Source organism: Panulirus ornatus, chromosome 55 (assembly GCF_036320965.1).
Source record: "Panulirus ornatus isolate Po-2019 chromosome 55, ASM3632096v1, whole genome shotgun sequence".
NCBI lineage: Eukaryota > Metazoa > Arthropoda > Malacostraca > Decapoda > Palinuridae > Panulirus > Panulirus ornatus.
In genome coordinates this window covers 34,178,108-34,203,037 of record NC_092278.1, presented here as the reverse complement: position 1 = coordinate 34,203,037, position 24,930 = coordinate 34,178,108, and the positions used below count along the sequence as shown (strand labels likewise).

The following is a 24,930-nucleotide window of genomic DNA, read 5'->3' as shown; positions in this document are numbered from 1 at the left end:
AAGGTGGAGTGACGGTAGTGTTGGTTGTGAATGGTGTGCTCTCGGCAGCGAAGGTGTTCGTGGCGGGCAGCGGCGGCCCGTGTAGTGTGCGAGGGAAGGGTGTTGGTCGTGGTGATGGAGGTGCCTGTTTTCATCGACAAGGACTTGAGTGACGGTGAAGGCGTTGGCCATAGCGAAAGTCGTGAGAGCCAGGCAGGCAGGCAGTCAGTCTCTCTCTCTCTCTCTCTCTCTCTCTCTCTCTCTCTCTCTCTCTCTCTCTCTCTCTCTCTCTCATGTGTGTGTGTGCATTGATTCTGATCCTTGATGCAAAAAAAGAGAAAAAAAAAACGGTGAAATTATTTTCCACTCGTACCCATCCCGCGTGCGTGGGGGAGGTTACAAAAGAGGACATGCAGTGCACAATAGGGCCAGGATCCGGGCCGCTGTCATCGAATTACATAAGTTACCTTTTGAATGAACCATTTACGGTGGCCAGAGTTAGGTCGTGAGCGCGTTGAAAGACGGTGGTGGTTGGTAGGGCCAGCAGCGGAGGCTGGGGAGAACAAGGGTACTCGGCCAGGTACCAAGACTTGAGGGAGATTCAGGGACGTGCAAGACGCTCTCACTTAGCCGGCCGGGTGCTCCGGGCTCGCCATCAGCACTCGGGGACATCACTTACCGGCTTCGCCTCGCTTGACAGCGAATCCTCGGCAATCTCAGGTGAGTAAGGGTGAAGGCAGGAGTGTAGTGGTGTGAGGAGACGTTTAGGAGAGAGGTAGTGGCGTGGGGGAAGGCATGTTAGGGCCTTTTGGTGTTGTGAGGCTTTGGTTGCACGGGGAAGTTTGGTTAGGATGGTGTGGTGGTGTGGGAAAGCTGCAAGGAGGTATGTTAAGTTACTGTGGTGATAGGAGAGCCGTTGATGTGGGGCGTGCGGTAGAGACGTGGTGTTGGTGGTTGCGAGCATCGGTGGTGTGGGATGCTGGTCAGTCCGCATGCTAGTTTATTTCTCTCCCTCCTCCCTCCCCAGCTCGCCTCACTACATGGGACTCTTGGTCCCACCTGTGGCCGGGTCTCGAGTGGTCGTGGTGTCCGCCAGAGTGGGTGCTGTCCCGTCATGCTGGTGACCACTGGACCAATGGCGCTTTTAAAAGACGTCTGGGCTGTGTGGGGGTTTAGGTAGCCCACTTAGACTGAATTTGCTGGAGGGAGGGAGGACAACGTTTGTTGGGTTTGGAGGCGGGAGTGAGGCCGTGGTTGGTGGGAGCAACGTTAGCGGGCGGGCGGGTGAGAGAGAGAGAGAGAGAGAGAGAGAGAGAGAGAGAGAGAGAGAGAGAGAGAGAGAGAGAGAGGCACAGGAGTGGGCTGGTTGATCCCAGCGTCAGCAAGCATCATCAACCGCTCTCTAATGACGCCCGCCGCTGCCACACACCGCCCCGACTGGCCGCCCCACCACCGCCGCTGCCGCCACCACTGCCTCCTCCACCTCCTCCTCCTCGTATTGACATTCAAACATCCTCTGTGGCGCTTACCGGAGTGTGGGATGCCACCTACAGCCGCCTGCGACGCCGTGGACCAGGTGGGCGGCTACCACCACCACTGCTGCCACTACCATTACGGCTGCCACCATAACAGGGGTCATAAAGATGATCATATATTATAATCCAGCTTTATTTGCACATAACGTATCTCTTTTGGCAAAGACATCATGACCTATGTCGTCCTGTGGTTTGTTACAAAGTTTCGAATAAATGATACTTTCATTACTTCTTATACTCATGAAATGTAGCCTAACCTGACCTGACCTAACCTAACCAAGACTTCAAAAAAAAAAAGAGAAAAACCCTCTTTGCCAAGTACTGCTATGCGTGTCGTAACACTGAGACTCCGTTTACGAGGAACCATTACGACACTCAAGTCCTGAGTCGGAGTGATGCAGCACATCTTCATCTCGGACGGTGACACAGAGGACACAGAAGTGTGCCATCTGTATCTCCACTAACACGAGAGCTGTCCTTGGTCTCCTCGAGCCCTCTGCCATGAAAATGTATATATATATATATATATATATATATATATATATAAGCACAAGAGTCCTAGTGCCCCGTTTTTCGTCAAAAGGCCCGAGTTTACGGGAGAAAAATGGTAATAGAACGTTGTTGTTCATCCCAGCCAGAGTTGTGGACTGGCATTACTGTGTACGGTGTTGTTGTTGTTGTTGTTGTTGTTGTTGTTGTTGTTTCCTCGAGAGTCCTGTTTCACTGCCACGGGAGGTTCGAGGGAGCGAGGAGGGCTGGTTGCAACCACGAGTGCAGTTCCGTGTCCCCGGGTGCAGCATTACATATCCGGGCCGTGGCAGTATCCGAATTCACTTGTTACGTTCCACGAGTGCAGCAGACTGGGCTGCATTCCATACAGAGGTATTTCATTCTCCAGTCTCTTGCTTGCATTCCTGAGTGCAGGGGCGTGTGCATTCCTGGAACTTGTGGTGGCATATGAAGAATTATTTTTACAGAGATTTTGTTTATACGTGATGATGCCGGCTCGCTCGCTTTGCAGGGGGGGATGGCTTATGATATTCCGTGAGGGAGAGCCATCGTGTGCATTCCGTAACACAGACTGGGTGCACGATTTGTAAAGGCATGTGTGTGGCGTTAAAAGCGTGGCCAGGAGAGTGAGGTCTGTAGTGAGAGGAGGAGGAGGAGGAGGACAGGGACGAGTGGTGTTTGGTGGCTGGCCCGGTTGGTGGGTGTGTGGGGATGTGGGCAGGCAGAGTTAGGCCATCCGATAAGTGCAGGATTAGGCCAGCTTGGCGGGATTACCTTGCCAGACCGTAGCTTGGGATTACGGGTGGAGTTTGATTTTAGGGCCCTGGGGTCTCTTGTATGTGGAGTGGGTACATTATAATTGGGCTTTGTGAATGGAGTGTGTGCCTGATGGTGGCGTCCAGTGGATGGGGGGCCTTTGAGGTGAGAGGCAGTATAACCAGGTGTGTTGTTTAGTGCCGCAAATGGACAGGTAGGCACGGCAGTCGCCATGACTAGTGGTACTGGGTTCACAAGAGTGGCACCTTCGTAGGGGTTTTGGCAGACACCGTAGCTCGTGGCAGTAGACTCACAAGACTTACTCCAGTGTAGGGCTTGTGGCAGGCACCATAACTATAGTGGCGCTGGGCTCACAAGACTGGCACTAGCGTAAGGCCTGTGGCAGGGATGCAGGTGGGAGGGAGGCAGGGAGGGACGTGCATGTGACTAGGGGGGGATGGTACGAGCGACTGTTGACTCTCCAGTCGAGTGGGGAGGAACGTCAAAGGTGGGGGCCACTCATCGCCATGTCTGCACTGCGGATTACTTGGCAGTTAATTCCGGCAGGTGCTGTCTAAGGGTGGTAGTTTGGTGGTGTGGATGATGGTGGTAGTAGTGATGATTGATAAATGTTAATGGGGTTGAAGATAACCTAACTACTACGTGGTGGTGATGAGGGGGTAGGGGTTAGGGTTGACATGATGGTGAGTGGTATACCCTGTTGACGGTAGGGGGTAATGGATGATGGTGAGTGATGATTGATGATAGTGAGTGACTGTAGATGATGGTGTGTGTGTGTGTGTGTGTGTGTGTGTGTGTGCGTGCTGACAACACGCCAAGAAATCTTTAGATATTGCAAGAGTTGAAAATGTCCTAAGGGTCTTTTTTCCCCCCCACCCGCATCGATTCACGGGATACATCGAAGTTACTGGGGCAAGTTGAAAGCTCCGAGACCCTCTTAATTAGCACGTAGACCCGGGTTATATTCATAATGCCTCCCTCCCCTTTAGAAAATACTGAGTACCTGCTCCTGATCAGCACATATATATATATATATATATATATATATATATATATATATATATATATATATATATATATATATATATATAAGAACCACTTGGAAAAGACATTTTCAACATAGAATTTAGATTCATTGAAAGATAAAGACGCACTTGGAAGCATTAAGAAACAGTAGAGTACATCTGTCAGGCCACACTTGTGTTTGACCAGCTGCCGGCGAATGTAAGCAACTCGATGAAGACGCCCTGGGACATAATATGATGGTGAGGTGGGAGTGGCTGTCATCCTGTACAGTGTATTAAAAAAAAAAACGAGACCTGCAGCATCCAACAGCTTGCTACACCGGGCCTTTACTGAGGAAACTTGGTCACAGACGCCCGCCCAGCTGCGGGGACAGAGTTCAGCCCCCTGTGTCTACCGAGGTTGTGAGTTGTTGGGGTAAGGTGAGTGATAGTGATGAGGCGTGTAAGTGTGACGGTAAGTGGTAGTGCGACAGAGAGGTACTTTGTAATGGTATGGCGAGTGGTAGTAGGATGGTGATTAGGTACTGTGAAATGAAGGGATGTGTTGATGGTTATTTACAGTGGTAGGTCGAGTGGTAGTGTAATGGTGATTAGTTGCGTTCCAGGGGTGATGGTGCAGTGTGAGGTAATGAGGGTAATGGTGCCCTTGGGGATGGTGGAGCGATGAGCAGTGGTGGAGGCGGTGGGTGGGAGGGCGGCGCAAGATAGATTATAGGGCGCGGAATGACGGCGGCGGGATCCTGGCCTCACAGTCCTACACACGTGCCTACCTCCTGCCACTGCCACTGTGGCCGGCCCTCTCCCTCTTCCTTCTTCCCCTCACCCGCTACAATCGTCCCCTTCCTGTGTGGTCGCTCCTCACCCACTACTTTCTTCCCCTCCTCCTGTAGGTGTCCCTCACCCGCCACCTTCTTCCCCTCCCCCTGTACAAGGTGTCCCTCACCCGCCACCTTCTTCCTGTACTTCTTTGGCCTCCCCCTCACCCGCTTCCTTCCTCCCCTCACCCCTGTGGTCTTCCCTCACCCGTTACCCTTCTCCCCTCATGTGGTCGCCCCTGGGTCACAACCTCCCTTCCCTCCCTCTATGGCCACCCCTCATTCACCACCTTCCTCCCCCTCTCCCTGCGGCCGTCCCCTTACCCGCTGTCCACCCTTCGTGTCTGATGTTCGCTAATTCCAATATTTATCCGTGAATTTAATGGTGTATTTGCCTGTTGCAGCAAGCGCCGACCTCCCCGAAGGTAACCGTGTAAGTTGATTACCACAGGGGTTATGAGGCGGTGTCCGCATCGAGCGTGAAGTTGATGAAGTCAACACCAGAGGTGGACCGGTGTGGCTGGCGATGGGAGGGCAGGACAAGGCCAGGCGGGTAGTCAAGCGGTGGGGAGTCGGTCTTCCTGTTGGTGTGGGTGTTAGTGGGTGGTGGCGGCGGTGGTGTTGTCGGGTGGGTGCGTGGGTGGGTGTTTGGCTGGCTGCCTCCCGGTTCAGGCCAACACCCACTCACTCATTCGCTCCACCCTCCACCTCCCAGTCACGGGTAGAATTTCATCGTAATCTGTGGTTGATAAACCTTACAGTGTCATGAGAGAGAAGTTTTTCGCTGGAGGAGAGTAGGCCTACCCGAGCGTGGTCGGCCGGGCGTGCGGGAGATGAGCCTAGCAACAGCTGGTGGGGCGGCCGAAGTCGAGTAGCGGCGGGTGGTTGGGAGCAGAAGGCGGCCTGCCGCGGGATACCAGGCGAGGAGGGGAAGAGTGAGGAGGGCGGCGCGGGCAGGCTGAGTGCCGTAGGAGACTTGAGTGAGGCGGCGTGGCAAGGTTCGGGCGTGGCAGGGAGAATCAGCTGTGTTCCCCCGCCGGCTTGCTAGCGTCCGGCAGCAATCAATACGCCTGCCCAGCCCCGCCTGGGTTTGTGCGCACGTTTGTGTGTGTGCATTGATTCTGATCCTTGATGCAAAAAAAGAGAAAAAAAAAACGGTGAAATTATTTTCCACTCGTACCCATCCCTCGTGCGTGGGGGAGGTTACAAAAGAGGACATGCAGTGCACAATAGGGCCAGGATCCGGGCCGCTGTCATCGAATTACATAAGTTACCTTTTGAATGAACCATTTACGGTGGCCAGAGTTAGGTCGTGAGCGCGTTGAAAGACGGTGGTGGTTGGTAGGGCCAGCAGCGGAGGCTGGGGAGAACAAGGGTACTCGGCCAGGTACCAAGACTTGAGGGAGATTCAGGGACGTGCAAGACGCTCTCACTTAGCCGGCCGGGTGCTCCGGGCTCGCCATCAGCACTCGGGGACATCACTTACCGGCTTCGCCTCGCTTGACAGCGAATCCCCGGCAATCTCAGGTGAGTAAGGGTGAAGGCAGGAGTGTAGTGGTGTGAGGGGACGTTTAGGAGAGAGGTAGTGGCGTGGGGGAAGGCATGTTAGGGCCTTTTGGTGTTGTGAGGCTTTGGTTGCACGGGGAAGTTTGGTTAGGATGGTGTGGTGGTGTGGGAAAGCTGCGAGGAGGTATGTTAAGTTACTGTGGTGATTGGAGAGCCGTTGATGTGGGGCGTGCGGTAGAGACGTGGTGTTGGTGGTTGCGAGCATCGGTGGTGTGGGATGCTGGTCAGTCCGCATGCTAGTTTATTTCTCTCCCTCTTCCCTCCCCAGCTCGCCTCACTACATGGGACTCTTGGTCCCACCTGTGGCCGGGTCTCGAGTGGTCGTGGTGTCCGCCAGAGTGGGTGCTGTCCCGTCATGCTGGTGACCACTGGACCAATGGCGCTTTTAAAAGACGTCTGGGCCGTGTGGGGGTTTAGGTAGCCCACCTAGACTGAATTTGCTGGAGCGAGGACAACGTTGGTTGGGTTTGGAGGCGGGAGTGAGGCCGTGGTTGGTGGGAGCAACGTTAGCGGGCGGGCTGGTGAGAGAGAGAGAGAGAGAGAGAGAGAGAGAGAGAGAGAGAGAGAGAGAGAGAGAGAGAGAGAGAGGCACAGGAGTGGGCTGGTTGATCCCAGCGTCAGCAAGCATCATCAACCGCTCTCTAATGACGCCCGCCGCTGCCACACACCGCCCCGACTGGCCGCCCCACCACCGCCGCTGCCGCCACCACTGCCTCCTCCACCTCCTCCTCCTCGTATTGACATTCAAACATCCTCTGTGGCGCTTACCGGAGTGTGGGATGCCACCTACAGCCGCCCGGGACGCCGTGGACGAAGTGGGCGGCTACCACCACAATCACCACCACCACCACTGCTGCCACTACCATTTCGGCTGCCACCATAACAGGGGTCATAAAGATGATCATATATTATAATCCAGCTTTATTTGCACATAACGTATCTCTTTTGGCAAAGACATCATGACCTATGTCGTCCTGTGGTTTGTTACAAAGTTTCGAATAAATGATACTTTCATTACTTCTTATACTCATGAAATGTAGCCTAACCTGACCTGACCTAACCTAACCTAAACTTCAAAAAAAAAAAGAGAAAAACCCTCTTTGCCAAGTACTGCTATGCGTGTCGTAACACTGAGACTCCGTTTACGAGGAACCATTACGACACTCAAGTCCTGAGTCGGAGTGATGCAGCACATCTTCATCTCGGACGGTGACACAGAGGACACAGAAGTGTGCCATCTGTATCTCCACTAACACGAGAGCTGTCCTTGGTCTCCTCGAGCCCTCTGCCATGAATATATATATATATATATATATATATATATATATATATATATATATATATATATATATATATATATATATATATAAGCACTAGAGTCCCAGTGCCCCGTTTTTCGTCAAAAGCCCGAGTTTACGGGAGAAAAATGGTAATAGAACGTTGTTGTTCATCCCAGCCAGAGTTGTGGACAGGTAATGGCTGGCATTACTGTGTACGGTGTTGTTGTTGTTGTTGTTGTTGATGTTGTTTCCTCGAGAGTCCTGTTTCACTGCCACGGGAGGTTGGAGGGAGCGAGGATGGCTGGTTGCAACCACGAGTGCAGTTCCGTGTCCCCGGGTGCAGCATTACATATCCGGGCCGTGGCAGTATCCGAATTCACTTGTTATGTTCCACGAGTGCAGCAGACTGGGCTGCATTCCATACAGAGGTATTTCATTCTCCAGTCTCTTGCTTGCATTCCTGAGTGCAGGGGCGTGTGCATTCCTGGAACTTGTGGTGGCATATGAAGAATTATTTTTACAGAGATTTTGTTTATACGTGATGATGCCGGCTCGCTCGCTTTGCAGGGGGGGATGGCTTATGATATTCCGTGAGGGAGAGCCATCGTGTGCATTCCGTAACACAGACTGGGTGCACGATTTGTAAAGGCATGTGTGTGGCGTTAAAAGCGTGGCCAGGAGAGTGAGGTCTGTAGTGAGAGGAGGAGGAGGAGGAGGACAGGGACGAGTGGTGTTTGGTGGCTGGCCCGGTTGGTGGGTGTGTGGGGATGTGGGCAGGCAGAGTTAGGCCATCCGATAAGTGCAGGATTAGGCCAGCTTGGCGGGATTACCTTGCCAGACCGTAGCTTGGGATTACGGGTGGAGTTTGATTTTAGGGCCCTGGGGTCTCTTGTATGTGGAGTGGGTACATTATAATTGGGCTTTGTGAATGGAGTGTGTGCCTGATGGTGGCGTCCAGTGGATGGGGGGCCTTTGAGGTGAGAGGCAGTATAACCAGGTGTGTTGTTTAGTGCCGCAAATGGACAGGTAGGCACGGCAGTCGCCATGACTAGTGGTACTGGGTTCACAAGAGTGGCACCTTCGTAGGGGTTGTGGCAGACACCGTAGCTCGTGGCAGTAGACTCACAAGACTTACTCCAGTGTAGGGCTTGTGGCAGGCACCATAACTATAGTGGCGCTGGGCTCACAAGACTGGCACTAGCGTAAGGCCTGTGGCAGGGATGCAGGTGGAAGGGAGGCAGGGAGGGACGTGCATGTGACTAGGGGGGATGGTACGAGCGACTGTTGACTCTCCAGTCGAGTGGGGAGGAACGTCAAAGGTGGGGGCCACTCATCGCCATGTCTGCACTGCGGATTACTTGGCAGTTAATTCCGGCAGGTGCTGTCTAAGGGTGGTAGTTTGGTGGTGTGGATGATGGTGGTAGTAGTGATGATTGGTAAATGTTAATGGGGTTGAAGATAACCTAACTACTACGTGGTGGTGATGAGGGGGTAGGGGTTAGGGTTGACATGATGGTGAGTGGTATACCCTGTTGACGGTAGGGGGTAATGGATGATGGTGAGTGATGATTGATGATAGTGAGTGACTGTAGATGATGGTGTGTGTGTGTGTGTGTGTGTGTGTGTGTGTGTGTGTGTGTGCGTGCTGACAACACGCCAAGAAATCTTTAGATATTGCAAGAGTTGAAAATGTCCTAAGGGTCTTTTTTCCCCCCCACCCGCATCGATTCACGGGATACATCGAAGTTACTGGGGCAAGTTGAAAGCTCCGAGACCCTCTTAATTAGCACGTAGACCCGGGTTATATTCATAATGCCTCCCTCCCCTTTAGAAAATACTGAGTACCTGCTCCTGATCAGCATATATATATATATATATATATATATATATATATATATATATATATATATATATATATATATATATATATATATATAAGAACCACTTGGAAAAGACATTTTCAACATAGAATTTAGATTCATTGAAAGATAAAGACGCACTTGGAAGCATTAAGAAACAGTAGAGTACATCTGTCAGGCCACACTTGTGTTTGACCAGCTGCCGGCGAATGTAAGCAACTCGATGAAGACGCCCTGGGACATAATATGATGGTGAGGTGGGAGTGGCTGTCATCCTGTACAGTGTATTAAAAAAAAAAACGAGACCTGCAGCATCCAACAGCTTGCTACACCAGGCCTTTACTGAGGAAACTTGGTCACAGACGCCCGCCCAGCTGCGGGGACAGAGTTCAGCCCCCTGTGTCTACCGAGGTTGTGAGTTGTTGGGGTAAGGTGAGTGATAGTGATGAGGCGTGTAAGTGTGACGGTAAGTGGTAGTGCGACAGAGAGGTACTTTGTAATGGTATGGCGAGTGGTAGTAGGATGGTGATTAGGTACTGTGAAATGAAGGGATTTGTTGATGGTTATTTACAGTGGTAGGTCGAGTGGTAGTGTAATGGTGATTAGTTGCGTTCCAGGGGTGATGGTGCAGTGTGAGGTAATGAGGGTAATGGTGCCCTTGGGGATGGTGGAGCGATGAGCAGTGGTGGAGGCGGTGGGTGGGAGGGCGGCGCAAGATAGATTATAGGGCGCGGAATGACGGCGGCGGGATCCTGGCCTCACAGTCCTACACACGTGCCTACCTCCTGCCACTGCCACTGTGGCCGGCCCTCTCCCTCTTCCTTCTTCCCCTCACCCGCTACAATCGTCCCCTTCCTGTGTGGTCGCTCCTCACCCACTACTTTCTTCCCCTCCTCCTGTAGGTGTCCCTCACCCGCCACCTTCTTCCCCTCCCCCTGTACAAGGTGTCCCTCACCCGCCACCTTCTTCCTGTACTTCTTTGGCCTCCCCCTCACCCGCTTCCTTCCTCCCCTCACCCCTGTGGTCTTCCCTCACCCGTTACCCTTCTCCCCTCATGTGGTCGCCCCTGGGTCACAACCTCCCTTCCCTTCCTCTATGGCCACCCCTCATTCACCACCTTCCTCCCCCTCTCCCTGCGGCCGTCCCCTTACCCGCTGTCCACCCTTCGTGTCTGATGTTCGCTAATTCCAATATTTATCCGTGAATTTAATGGTGTATTTGCCTGTTGCAGCAAGCGCCGACCTCCCCGAAGGTAACCGTGTAAGTTGATTACCACAGGGGTTATGAGGCGGTGTCCGCATCGAGCGTGAAGTTGATGAAGTCAACACCAGCGGTGGACCGGTGTGGCTGGCGATGGGAGGGCAGGACAAGGCCAGGCGGGTAGTCAAGCGGTGGGGAGTCGGTCTTCCTGTTGGTGTGGGTGTTAGTGGGTGGTGGCGGAGGTGGTGTTGTCGGGTGGGTGCGTGGGTGGGTGTTTGGCTGGCTGCCTCCCGGTTCAGGCCAACACCCACTCACTCATTCGCTCCACCCTCCACCTCCCAGTCACGGGTAGAATTTCATCGTAATCTGTGGTTGATAAACCTTACAGTGTCATGAGAGAGAAGTTTTTCGCTGGAGGAGAGTAGGCCTACCCGAGCGTGGTCGGCCGGGCGTGCGGGAGATGAGCCTAGCAACAGCTGGTGGGGCGGCCGAAGTCGAGTAGCGGCGGGTGGTTGGGAGCAGAAGGCGGCCTGCCGCGGGATACCAGGCGAGGAGGGGAAGAGTGAGGAGGGCGGCGCGGGCAGGCTGAGTGCCGTAGGAGACTTGAGTGAGGCGGCGTGGCAAGGTTCGGGCGTGGCAGGGAGAATCAGCTGTGTTCCCCCGCCGGCTTGCTAGCGTCCGGCAGCAATCAATACGCCTGCCCAGCCCCGCCTGGGTTTGTGCGCACGTTTGTGTGTGTGCATTTGTTGTGGATGTGTGCGTCTGTTGGTGTCTGAATGACTGGGTCGGCCGGCCGGACGGGAGTCTTCTGACGAAGGGGGAGACTCAACCACCACCACCAGTCCGACGGCGTGCTGACGTGACCCGGTGGTCACTCCGTGGCCGGGCAGCAGCAGCAGCAGCAGCAGCCAGCAGTAGCAGCACCACCGTGTCCTCTGGTGCCGTAGGTCTGGGACTGGGTGGTTGGGGGGAGAGGAAGCAGCAGCTGTGGGGGCAGCGTGAGCGACACTCCCCCTCTCTCATCCATCCCCGCCTCCCCACCCCCCCTTCAGCTCTCCCCCTCTCCCCTCCTGCCTGTTCCCTTTCCCGGCCACGCGTTGCCCCAGCTCTCCCGTCTGCCTAGTCAAGCCCGTGTGTGCCAGACTGTTTGACGCGTCTCGCGCGCGCTCCCCCCACCGCCTCACCATAACTTCCCCTTCGGCTGCCGTTATCACCTCACGTAAAGGGAAAAAGAGAGAAATATTCAGTATTGTGTTGGATAAGTGTCAGAAGTGTTGCCCAGGTTGTGTAGAAGCAGATCACGTGGTGTTTGTTGTGAGAGAGAGAGAGAGAGATCAGTGTGTTGTTTACATTGTGGAAGGCGGCGAGTGTGTGGAGGCGGGAGAGACAAGACGCCCACACGTTATGTTTTGGCTCGTGGACACACACTCGGCCCTTTGCCTCCTCAAGGATCACAGTTCGCAGGTCCGTCACTGACCACCCGTGTCACCTGGCTGCAGCTAGCGATGTGTCACCAGCGTCACGCCCCGCTCGGGTGACCGTGCACAGCCGACGGCCGGAGCCACCGCGGCGTAATACCTCGACCAGTGCATTAACTACCAGGACCAGTGATCGCTGGCTCCAGGACTCACTCTGGTCGTGGGCTTCCACACGTGAAGCTGAGGGATCGAGTGCCTGCTGGAACCTCCCTCCTATTACGATGGATAGAGTGCAAAGCGCTTGAAAAAAAAAATAGTATGAAAGCATGCCTCACGAAGTTTACAGTTACGTGCGGGAGACAAGGGAAGTGAGCAGGTAACTAGCGGGCCAGACAATATATATATGCTATGCGTAGCTGCGGTGCTTGTAGATGCTGTCCCTTGTAGCTTGTGGTAGAGACGGCTGGCCACGCACAGTGGTCCGTTATGGTAACTTAGTAGAGGTAGACGACTGTAGTGTAGTTAGTGCCTGGTGACTCAGTGCCAGGGGGGGCAACAGCCCCCCTCCCCTCGACCACCACCACTACCACCACCACCACCACTTCAACTCCCTCCCCCTACGCCACACCTCGCGGCACCTCAGCCGTGCCCGACCCCCAAAAAGGCTGGCGCCAGGACCTCAAACTGAGGGAGCTCCAAGACTGCTGAGATGAAGCTGAACCGTCAGGAGAGAGTGTGATACTCTTCAAGTGTTTCCCGTCGTCCGCCATGCACGTGCCGCCGGGCGTGCAGCCGTGCCCGTCCTGCTACGCGTATTGTGTGCCGCGGCCACCAGCGCCGCCTGGGGGAGTGTCTGAGGTTGGCGCCCCTCCGGTGCCGCGGCACGCGCACCCACCTGTCCTGCAGCAGCAGCAGCAGCAACAACAACAGCAACAGGACAGCCCAGTCAACAGCCCCCACCACAGCCCACACCGCACACAGCCACGAGCCTTGCAGCAGCCTCAGGCCTGCAATCACCAGTTCACACCCTTCCCGGACAACCGGTTTGGCTCATTGCCACACTCCCAGCCCGTGCCCAAGGTTCCGCCCCACTACAAATCCTTGCCACACAACCAACCCGCGCCCCCTCTCCCTCCCCCACACCAGGGGTCTTGCCTCCCCACACACCAGCATGGTCCATGCGAGGCCCCTCCGCCGCCGCCCCACGCTGGGGTGCCTCCCGTGCGCCCTCACCTGACCCAGGGGCCACGACACCAGCAACACTACCATCATCCACCCACCGAGGACCCTCCCCCTCCGCCGCCACCACATTCCGCCTACCACTGTCCGCCCCAGCAGCGCTGTCCTCCCCCAGGCTCACACCCTGCCCCACATTCACAGTCCCAGCCTCATTACTGTAATGTGCAGATTCGCCTGCCCCAGCACGTCCAGAGGCCACACCCACCCCAGCAACACCCACATCCACAACACCCGCCACAACAACACCCGCAACAACAACACCCTCACCCACAGCATGCGCACCCACAGTTCCAGTCCCAACAACATCCGCACCCACCACAACAACACCCGCACCTACAGCACCCACCCCAGCAACACCCGCCCCCACAACACCCTCCCCAGCAACACCCGCCCCCGCAACACCCGCCCCAGCAGTACCCATTCCCACAACACGTTCCCCAGCAACACCCACCCCCTCAGTACCCGCCACCACAACACCCTCCCCCACAACACCCGCCCCCACAACACCCACCCCCACAACACCCCCAGCAACCGTTTTACGGCAGCACGCCGCACCAGCAAGCCATCATCAACAACCACGGCCAGGCCCCTGCGCCCACCTCCATCGTCTACTCGTCATGCTACGGCCAGCTTCCACCACCACGCCCACCGCCTCCGCCGCCGCCGCTGCCGCCGCCTCAGCCCTTCCAGCAGCAGCGCTACGGGTGTCTACCGCACCAGCATCTGGTGCCTCCGCCCCCGCTCTCCTTGCAGCAGCAGCAGCACCACCTCCTCCACCAGCACCACCACCCGCCCCAGCAGATCTACGGGTGCATCTCCCCCAACTGCCTCCATCACATCATTGAGCTGCAGGGATCAGGGTGAGTCACACGGACATCGATTACAAATAAATATCTAACCGGAATGGCTGGGTCAATTACCTGGCCAGACTCACCTCGCTGCCACTGCATGCAAACACACAACGCTATTAAAATTCTGCAGGTTTTTACCGCGGCTCTGACTCTGGCTATGGTGGGGTTATACCAGTTGTGGTTGTTGTTGTTGTTAATGTTTTGTGAGAGATGGGGGGGGGGGGGAAGGGTTATGACGCTTGGGTTGTATGTCTTTGTGTTCCTCCACTGTGGGAGAGGGTTGTGGTACTCAGGTGGACGTGTTGTCCACTTGTGTTTGGGTGTGAGGAGGATTGTGGCACACAGGTGGATGTGTTGTCCACTCGTTTTTGGGGTATGCGGAGGGTTTTGGCACAGGTGGGTGTGTTGTCCACTTGTCTTTAGGTGTGTGGAGGGTTTTGGTACACAAGTAGATGTGTTGTCCACTTGTGTTTGGATGTGGGGAGGGTTGTGGCACACAGGTGGACGTGTTGTCCACTGTGTTTGGGTGTGGGGAGGGCTGTGGCACACAGGTGGATGTGTTGTCCACTGTGTTTGGGTGTGTGGTGATTGTTGTACCCTGTTTTATGTGTCGCCCTTAACACAAGGGTGTGGGGAAGGTTATGACATCCAGTTCTGATTATTCCCCACTGCAGAAGGGTGTGGAGAAGGTTATGCCACCCAGCTGTATGTGTCGTCCAATGTAATTGAGTAGGCAGGGTGTGGAGAGGTGTTCTCGTACCGAACTGTGGCTACCTAATTGATGCTGAGCGTCGGGGAGGGCTAAAAGCTCCATGAGATCCTCCTCGTGTAGAGCTCATCCCTCCCCATCCTCATGCTGGCCTCCTGCACCCCATGACCAGCTAGTTGTGCACCTGCGCTCTCATCCTTGTTTCCTCCCCCTCCCCATGTCGAGCGTTTTGTGCACTAGCGCCCTCATCTTCTACTCCCCCAGTCCCCATGTCCTGCTGGTGGTGCACCTGTACCCTAATCTTGTCTCCTCCCGCCACCCTCCTCAAGGCTGGTGGTGGTGCGCTTTTACCCTCATCTCGTCCCCAACCTCCCTTCCTCTTCCCCGTCAGCTGCAGGTGGTGGGTGCGTACTGGGCTGGCCAGCAGCCACCACCTTTCCCTCCCCATCACACGAGACTGTCACTGAGTCTGTTCCGCTCGCTTCTCTTTTCTCTCCCCTCCTTTCTCATCGCTTCTCTTGTCGTGTCTTGCCACAGATCTCCTTTACCTCCCCCTTCTCTTCTAGTTCACTTAATCTACTCCCTCCACCGCTTCGTTGTACTTCATCGTGACTATAACTTCCCTCTCTCAGTCTCCGCCGCCCCATCTCGCTGCCTGTCGTCCACCCTTGAATTATCTCCTTGTGATTTCCCCTGTCACCCCCATCCATTTTTCTTCAACTCCTCCCCCTTCCTCCTGTTGCGTCTCCAGCTGCTCCCCCCCCCCTCCCTTCTTATCTCCCTACGCATCGTCTTCTTCATTTGCGCATCTCCGCTTCCCACATCGGAAGTAGAGAAGTACAGAGGAGGAAGTGAGGGGGTCAAGATATACCATATGTTACAGGAGGAAACGATCCCCACCATCCATTGTCAGGATGATGGGGGGGGGGGGGGGTCACCTGTGCAGTGACCTGCCTGTGGGAGTGGGGTGGCGAGGGCTTTGGATCACATGGCACACCCATGGGTGGATGCATCACCTCTAACCCCCCCGACTGGACTCTCTCTCTCTCTCTCTCTCTCTCTCTCTCTCTCTCTCTCTCTCTCTCTCTCTCTCTCTCTCTCTCTCTCTTTCTCTATCATCATCATCATCAGCTGCTACCTTCCCCTCTTGTGTTCGTGCGTCCGTGTATCCCTTCGAGTTTCCCCTTCCATTTTCCATGTTTCCGTTCCTGCCTTTTCCTTTGTTTACCTTGGTGTGTTACCCTCTTCCCCTTCCTGTTATTTTTTCCTCCTTCCACTTTCCTGTCTAGTTCCTTGGCTGAATCCTCCGCCAGCCATTTGTCATCCTGGTCTCTGATAATGCGACGCGTCCTGGGGATTGTGTGTGAGTGCTGCTGCTTCAGGTTGCTGCTGTTCCCAACCTCGTATGTGTGTTGTGTGTGTGTGTGAGGTGCCGCCCATCTCCTGCACTGCTCCATCCCAACAGTTGCCCACCTTCGCCCTAGTCTCGCGGTCGCCCGTACCTGCAAGTGGTGATTTCCCACTTGTCTTGGGGAACTGATCAATCCACTTGTAGTTAGTAGTAGTAGTAGTAGTAGTAGTAGTAAACGTAGTAATGATAATGATGATAATAGTAGTATTTAAAGGGTGACTGAATTAACTACAGCCCAGAGACCAGAAGTAACAGAGAGAAATATACACACGGTAGAGACGCCTGTGGCCATGAAAAGGAGAGGAAGGGTTAAACGAGCTGTCATTACGCGAACGTCAGGGTGGCATTTCTGGTGATTATTGATGGCGATCACAGTAGTTGGATTGGGGTCGTTCTTGTGCGAGCTCTGTCGGGCTGGATGTAATTGCGGTGCCGAACTGCAGCGCTGGGACGAGGGCTCTCTGGTGGCAGGGAGTGACGGTGGCGGGGATGGTGTATCAGCGTTCTTCCCAAACTGTCGCATGAGGTCCAGTCGGTTATGTGAGAGAATCTCGAGAGGACCAATGTGTTGAGCAGCGCCTGTAGGTGGGTGTCGTAAGAGGGCCCGAGGATGATCTTGCATGCCCCCTTTTTTTTTTCCTTGCACCTTTTCTTCTAGTTCTTGAAGTGCGGTAGACGCGTAGGAGGACCAGCCAGCTAGATGAGGGAGACGTAGGCGAGTGTGGAAAGAAGTGAAAGCTTCTGTAGGCGTTCTCGGGATTTGAGTGAGTCCAGAAGCGTCTCGAGGTCCAGGGAAAATGTAGAAGATGGTAGTTGGAGGGTCTGATGATTGGTGTTAGCTTGTCCCAGCGGGCTGGGTTGTGCGGGAGAGAGCACGAGTTGGTGGTGGGAGTGATGGGTGGGGGTGAGGTTTTTGGTGGGAGGTGGGGATGGGGGGTTGGGTGTGTTCCGCCACCATTCCTCTCCCGCCGGGTCACCCAGTGAAGGACAGTCAGTCATGTGGGTCACAGGCTTGCGGACGACTCAACACTGGGGAAATCAGAGGTAACGAGTATTGGCTCCTCCCGGTGATCCATTCACCTCCCCGACTCGTGGCCTCCCAAGGCTCCTCCGCCTGATCTATATTTTCCCCGAGTCTTTAATTCCTTAAACACGGCTGTACGACACGACGGCACGACCCTTGCGCCCGACGGCACGACAATTGAGTACTGGGGTACTACGACCCTTGAGCCCGACGGCACGACAATTCTGTATTGGGGTACTACGACCCTTGAGCCCAACGGCACGACAATTGAGTACTGGGGTACTACGACCCTTGAGCACGACGGCACGGCCCTTGAGCCCGACGGCACGACAATTGAGTACTGGGGTACTACGACCCTTGAGCCCGACGGCACGACAATTGGGTACTGGGGTACTACGACCCTTGAGCACGACGTTATAACCTTGGGGTATATTATTGGCCTGGCCTTTGACTCGACTCTCAAGGGTTAGGCCAAAGGCCATCCCCATCATACCCTAAGCGTCGTCCACATTCGTACTCAGTGATCGTGCCATCGTGCTGAAGGGTCGTGCCGTCGTGCTCAAGGCCCGCACCGCTTACCGTCGTGCTCAAGGTCCGTACCGCTTACCGTTGCGTTCAAGGCCCGCACCGCGTACCGTTGCGCTCAAGTGCATTACGGTTGTGCTCAAGGCCCGTGCCATCCTACTCAAGCTGTGGCTTCTGGTAATGTGTCATGCTTGAGTGGGAGTTTGTCACGCTTGAGTGGGAGTTTGTCACGGTTGAGTGGGAGTTTGTCATGCTTGAGTGGGAGTTTGTCATGTTTGAGTAGGAGTGGGTCATGCTGGAGTGGGAGTTTGTCGCGCTGAATGAAGAGGTTATCAAGCTTGTGGAGGAGTTTGTCGTGCTTGAGCGGGAGTTTCTCATTCCCGAGCATGAGTTTGACCTACTTGAGCGGGAGTTTGTCATGAGTAGAGGAGGCATCTCTAAAGGCTTGAGCAGGAGAGTATGTCATGCTCAAGCAAGAGTTTTTCGTGTATGGGGAGGACTCATGCTTGAGAAGAGGTGCTCATTGCGTGAGCAGGAGTTTTCTTAAGTGTATGGAAAGGGGAGTTTGCTACGCATGAGCTGGGGTTTGTCTTCGCTAGCTGTGATTGAAGACTGGTGGGAGGGAGCGAGGAGAGGATCTGGTATTGGTACGCCAGGTGACTCATGCTGTGAGTGGCTCTGTTCCGGGTGCCTGTAAGGCTGCTTGTGTGTGTGTGTGTGTACTGTGCGTACTGTGTGTGTGTGTGTGTGTGCGTGTGTGTACTGTTTGTGTGTTTATAATCATCTGTTTGTACTATACGGGGAGGGAGTTCTGTTGTTAGGACCGATCTCCTGTTATTATTTATGTGTCTTGCAGTTTGTGTTGTGTGTGTGTGTGTGTGTGTGTGTGTGTGTGTGTGTGTGTGTGGAGAGAGAGAGAGAGAGAGAGAGAGAGAGAGAGAGAGAGAGAGAGAGAGAGAGAGAGAGAGATACTGCTGACATGTTAGGTTCCCACAGAGCTATAGGAGAATTGGTTTTCTCATCAGCCATTTGCTTCCTGGATGATGAATACGAGCGTGGGTGAGGGGGATGGTGGGTAGGATGTGAGTGTGTTTGTGATACTGCTGTCGGAGCGTTATGGGGAGAGAGAGAGAGAGAGAGAGAGAGAGAGAGAGAGAGAGAGAGAGAGAGAGAGAGAGAGAGAGAGAGAGAGAGAGTTATATTCGTCTTACCCCAGCCCTGAGTCTTATGTATGAACAAACATGTGCATTATTCACATCCCCAGCTTACGCCAGTTAGCCCATTCACAGGATGGATAAATGGCTTGAGTTGGCTGCTGATGTCGTGGTTTTTGCCATCTCCAGGACTCGAACTCTGGTCCTGTGAGGTTGGCGGTGGGTGCACGGCTGGCAGAGAGTGTGTGTGTGTGTGTGTGTGTGTGTGTGTGTGTGTGTGTGTGTGTTTACTTAGTACATCCGGCCCACACAATGCCCACACTTTGCTCCCTCCACAGCCCCCGCCTCTGTCACGTCTTACCCCTTCACCTGTGTACCTGTGGTGGAGCACTCATCACCACTCGAGAGCCTTGATATCGCTCACAGTGAGGCACACTGATCTCGGGGACTCGTCAGCTGTGGGCGGGGGGCGACCAGCCGGCACCGGAGGAGAGAGAGAGAGAGAGAGAGAGAGAGAGAGAGAGAGAGAGAGAGAGCCACTTGAGAGCAAAGGGCTCGTCGACCCTTGTTGTTTAGGGCTGCTGTTAAAACCCCGCTGTTGACCCAGGACTTTCCCAGATGAAGGAGTGGATGTCCTGACTTTCTCCTTGCACAGTCTTCTTCTGCCGGGTAACTGTATTGGTATGCGGTTCATCTCGTGAGCATAAAGTAAACTGTTAATCTCGTGAGCATAGTGTAAACTGTTAATCTCGTGAGCATAAAGTATACTGTTAATCTCGTGAGCATAAAGTAAACTTTTAATCTCGTGAGCATAAAGTAGACTGTTAATCTCGTGAGCATAAAGTAAACTGTTAATCTCGTGAGCATAAAGTAAACTTTTAATCTCGTGAGCATAAAGTAAACTGTTAATCTCGTGAGCATAAAGTAAACTTTTAATCTCGTGAGCATAAAGTAAACTGTTAATCTCGTGAGCATAAAGTAAACTTTTAATCTCGTGAGCATAAAGTAAACTGTTTTTCTCGTGAGCATAAAGTAAACTTTTAATCTCGTGAGCATAAAGTAAACTGTTTTTCTCGTGAGCATAAAGTAAACTGTTAATCTCATGAGCATAAAGTTGCAGTTTTTGAGCCCGATGGTATATACGACCTTGGAGCACGACGTAACGACCCTTGGCCCATTGACCTGATTATAGGTCAGTTCAGAAGGCGATGTCATCATACCCAAGTGTTGCGCCTTGCTGCTCCAAGGGTCGCAGGTTCTTGCTCAAGGGAGGGGTCGCCGTCAAGGACGAGGTGGTACCCACAGCTTGTGGAAGGAGGACCATCTTGAACGTGGTGCGCCAAACTGCTGCACCAGACCGCATGCTCATTAAGGCCACCTCGTCGTAACCTCGCAGAACCTGAGCCATATTCAACATATACGACACTGTTCCTGTGTCTCCCCCCAACCCCCCCACGACCTTTTTCTTTAGGGCCCCATCCACGCCCGAGACGGGTCGTCCACGGGGGTCGTTCATGTCGTGGTTGTGGAGTGTTGTGGGCCAGCCAGGTCTGGGCCGACGACAGTTTTATCATTATCATCAGTTCCCCCCCCTCCCAGCTGGTCGATTGCCCTCCTTCCCCTCCTTCCCATCCCGTGGTGGCCGCGCGAGCTTGCTTTGTGGTTAAGATTATGTATTGTGTGCTCGGGTTCCCAGAAATTACCGGGAATCGAAGGCAAAATCCCGTAATAGCAAGTCAGGCACGGAATAGGACTTGAAATTTTTATGGGCGTAAGACTTGGAAGAGACGAAGTGTAGCAGGCTGATAAAGGTGTATTGCAAGGAGGGGGAAGGGGGGTTTTACGGTACCAGTTTGGAGGGAGTGGTGAAGGGGGTGGTCATAGGGATTGGTAGGGTGGTCACAGTGCCAGGTAGGGGTGTGGTGGCATGGTGGTGGTCACAGCGCAAGGTAGGGTGTTGCGGTGAGGTGGTCACAATGGCAGACATGAGTCATGGGACGACAGGACTGACGTCAGGTTAAGCGGGGACGGTACGAGCGTTGTGATGAGGGAGACTGGCTGCCCCCTTCCTGAGCTCCCATCCCCTCGCCCCATACTTGACTTAAGCAGCACATCAACCCTCCCCCATTGTTGATAATTTTAGAGTATAAACTTGTGGGTGTGTGGTACACACCCTGTGATAGTCATCGTGAGGGGAATACGTGAGGTGAAGGGAAGACTCCCTCCCTCCCTCTCTCCCTCTCTCTCTGCTCCCTCTCACCCCAGTGATGAGTCACGCTGCAGGTAGCAGCACCGAGAGGGGGGGATATATATATATATATATATATATATATATATATATATATATATATATATATATATATATATATATATATATATATATATATATTTTCACACACACACACACACACACACACACACACACACACACACTCTACATTATGGGTCTTCTCAAGAGGCAGAACATTCCGGCCGACACTGGTATTCACCTGCATGTGGCTGGCCACAACAACATGTCGGACCTGAGGGGGGAATGGTTGTTGATCAAGGTGAAGCATCTTGTGGTGGGAGGTTGTTGAAGTAGGTGTGGTGGTGGTGGCTCTAGGTACCTGTCATGTTATTGATCCATCCCTGTCACCCTTGGTGATACATGCAGGCGATGCACAAGTCCTTCTGGTACGTATGGCCGTGGTCTTTTGTTGCAACATCGTGTGTGTGTGTGTGTGTGTGTGTGTGTGTGTGTGTGTGTGTTGATGCATCTGGTGCTGCAGGGGGTCGTCGAAGAGGAAGACCTCGGCTGCTGTTTTGCAGTTGGGTTCGTCAATGCCAGCCCCGGCCCTCACCCTTATTACGATGGGTCATCATTTGTCACTCTGGCTGCCATTAGTTTTTGTTTTCACTTTCCTCCTAGAATCATTACACTGTTTACTAATTACGGGTTTAGGTGTGGTCGTTTGTGTCCCCCCCTGTCGCAGCGTGAGAGGTCGTCATGAGGAAGGGCAGAGGTAGTGGGCGTGTGGCGTGCGCCCCTCCCACAGGCGGCGAGCCTGCTGCTTTGGTTCACACGCTCTCATAGCCCGCCAAGTTGACCCCGCTCCACCGACACCTTTACACCTCAATAGTCTGTTACCGAATTATTTCATGGGTGTCGCTTTACCGGCCGCCCTCCTCTGGCCTCCGCGGGGAGCCCTTCCTGTCGAGCCTGACTGCAGATATATCCTTGAGGCTCGGTGGCTGAGCTTGTCCGGCGTGTGGCAAGGGGTGAGCAGTGTGCTCGGGATGTGGTAAATGTGGCCACCTTGACCTGGTGCCTGTCAGAAGGTCGCGGTGTGTGGGTAGGTCAGGGAAGTGTCTGAGGTTGGCAGTGGCGAGAGGATGGTGGTATCCGATGCTAGTGCAGTCGTCTGGGTCGTCTGTGCAGAGGAATAGCAGCGGTGTTGACTGTAGACGAGAGGTCTTGTCTGGCTTGGTCGTGCGGTGTGGTGGTGGTAGGTGGAGTGGTGTGTGCGTGTGTGTGTGAGAGAGAGAGAGAGAGAGAGAGAGAGAGAGAGAGAGAGAGAGAGAGAGAGAGAGAGAGAGAGAGATGTGGTGATGGGTATGTGGATGCTGTTGGTGGGTGAGAGTGGAGTGTGGTGGAGGATTAGGGTGGTGGTCGTGGTGCAGAACGCGGGTGGTGATGGTCCTAGCAGGTGGCGGGTGTCATGGGTCGTCAGTAGGGCTTCTGAACCGCTCAGTCCACACACCACCACCACCACCACCACAATAGCCACCACCAGATCACCTGCACCACCCACCTCATCACTTAACCGTCACACCACTGAGTATTGACCACCATTAAAACATCACCGCCACACCTTTAAATCTCTGAACATTTCCTTGATTTTTATAGAAACAAAATTATTTTTTCCTTCCAAGAATAAAAGCTATCAAAATAGTGTACGTAGGTGTCAGGAGTTAAATTCAGTGATATTTGTGATGCAACTCGAGAGTGCTTTTGTTACACACACTTCTTATTCAGAATGTTAGTTACACACTTTAAAAAACATTGAATTATTTGCATGTCTGCTGAGAGTAAATGATTCATGATTATTAAGATTTTACTTCCCAAGGAGGCTCTCACAAGTGTGCAACTTAACCCCACCTTATCTGGTTTATCTTCCCGAAGAAACCTTCAACTTACCCCACCTTATCTGGCTTATCTTCCCAAGGAAACCCTCAACTTACCCCACCTTATCTGGCTTATCTTCCCTTGGAAACCCTCAACTTAGCCCACCTTATCTAGCGCATCTTCCCTTGGAAACCTTCAATTTACCCCACCTTATCTGGCTTATCTTCCCTTGGAAACCCTCAACTTACCCCACCTTATCTGGCTTATCTTTCCTTGGAAACCTTCAACTTACCCCACCTTATCTGGCTTATCTTCCCTTGGAAACCTTCAACTTAACCAACCTTATCTAGCGTACCTTCCCTTAGAAACCTTCAGCTTACCCCACCTTATCTGGCTTATCTTCCCTTGGAAACCTTCAACTTAACCAACCTTATCTAGCGTACCTTCCCTTAGAAACCTTCAACTTACCCCACCTTATCTGCCTTATCTTCCCAAGGAAACCTTCAACTTACCCCACCTTATCTGCCTTATCTTCCCTTGGAAACCTTCAACTTACCCCACCTTATCTAGCGTACCTTCCCTTGGAAACCTTCCGCTTCCTCTACCTTACGTAGCTGTACAATTACCCTGGCCGTTAAGTGAATCAGTGGAAAGAAAATAAACAAAAACAAGTGTCTCATCCCAACTGGCGGCTTTTAGAGGGACTGTCCTCTGATCCTGTAACATAGTCTGCCGCCAGATTACGACTGGGGTGGGTGCCTGGTCTGTCTGGCTGTCTGATGCTGTTGGTCTCTCTCTCATGTGTGTGTGTGTGTGTGTGTGTGTGTGCGTGCAGGTTGACTGTTTTAGAGCATCTCTCAGTCGAGAGAGAGAGAGAGAGAGAGAGAGAGAGAGAGAGAGAGAGAGAGAGAGAGAGAGAGAGAGAGAGAGAGAGTCAGTCAGTCTTCCCCACCGCGGTGCTCTAATTCTGCCTGGTAGTAGTTTCAGCAGACGTGGGTCCTTGACATTTATGATGTTGCCCTCCCCTTATGTTTCCTTGCGACACACGGGCTCCTAGTCGGATTTTAAGCGCCCGCGCGGTCTCACCCTGTCTGTCTGTCATTCCAGGAGGGAATTACATCAGCGTGGAGGTGAGGCAAGAGGCCTGCTGGTATTTACCAAATGTGTATGAAGGTCAGCCACGCGTGTGCCCTTCTGTGAGGACAGTTTCTTTTTTTTTTTTTTCTTTTTTTCAAAGAGTCAGTTCTTCCGTCCTAGCAATTCCACTTGGTCTCGTTTTGAAGGTTCGCCACATCCTACCCCATCATTTCGCCTCGCAGATTCAGGAATTTCAATGTCTTTATTCTCCATTCATAATAGAAGAATTATCTTTTTGTCTTCCCCAGTTGAGCAGCAAGTTATATTCGCATACCATCTGAAAATCCTGGTTTATATATTCGTCTTCAGAGATGTTTTATAAGGCGTATGGTGCAGTGGTTCGTTCAATGCCTTCTCGCTATTTCGCTCTTGTCACTGTCGTGTGTGTGTGTTCCTCCTCCCCCACCTTTTTTCCTCCTCCTGGTCACTTGCACTCAAGGGCCACGATTTGACCGTCCGGGAGAATGCATGTTATTTTTTCTCTATATGGCTGACAGCTACCGTTTTCCCCAAGATTATCGCGTGAAATATTTAGTTATTTGGAGTTTACGGTCGCTCTCTCTCAACATCTATGGATATATTTCCTTTTTCTTTTGTTAGGTGAGGCGGTCCAGCGTTTTGGTAAGACTTGGGGGCTTCCTTTTTTTCTCTGTGTTAAAGTTGGTTTTTTTTAGTAGTTTGTTACGTGTATGTATCAGGTGCATGTCTGCATGCCCCCTGCGGCGGCCACACCTTCCGTTGGCTTCTGATATATATTGCCACTCAAGGAGCGACTTCTCACTGTATCTCAGGTGATAGAGTATTGAGT

At 53.2% G+C, this 24,930-nt stretch overlaps 1 protein-coding gene across 18 annotated transcripts in view; it reads left to right on the top strand.

Annotated features, from left to right (window-relative positions):
* Positions 1-24,930, top strand: part of siz (Brefeldin-resistant Arf-GEF family protein schizo) — a 578,443-nt gene that overhangs the window by 412,837 nt on the left and 140,676 nt on the right. For 6 of the 18 annotated variants that reach the window (XM_071693384.1, XM_071693381.1, XM_071693383.1 and 3 more), the window contains exon 1: positions 12,347-14,063. The exons of 11 other annotated variants lie outside the window; for them this stretch is intronic. In XM_071693384.1, the coding sequence (XP_071549485.1) occupies positions 12,733-14,063 (1,331 nt within the window). In that variant the 5' untranslated portion in view covers positions 12,347-12,732. One more of the 18 variants, XM_071693393.1, reaches the window with a different exon arrangement.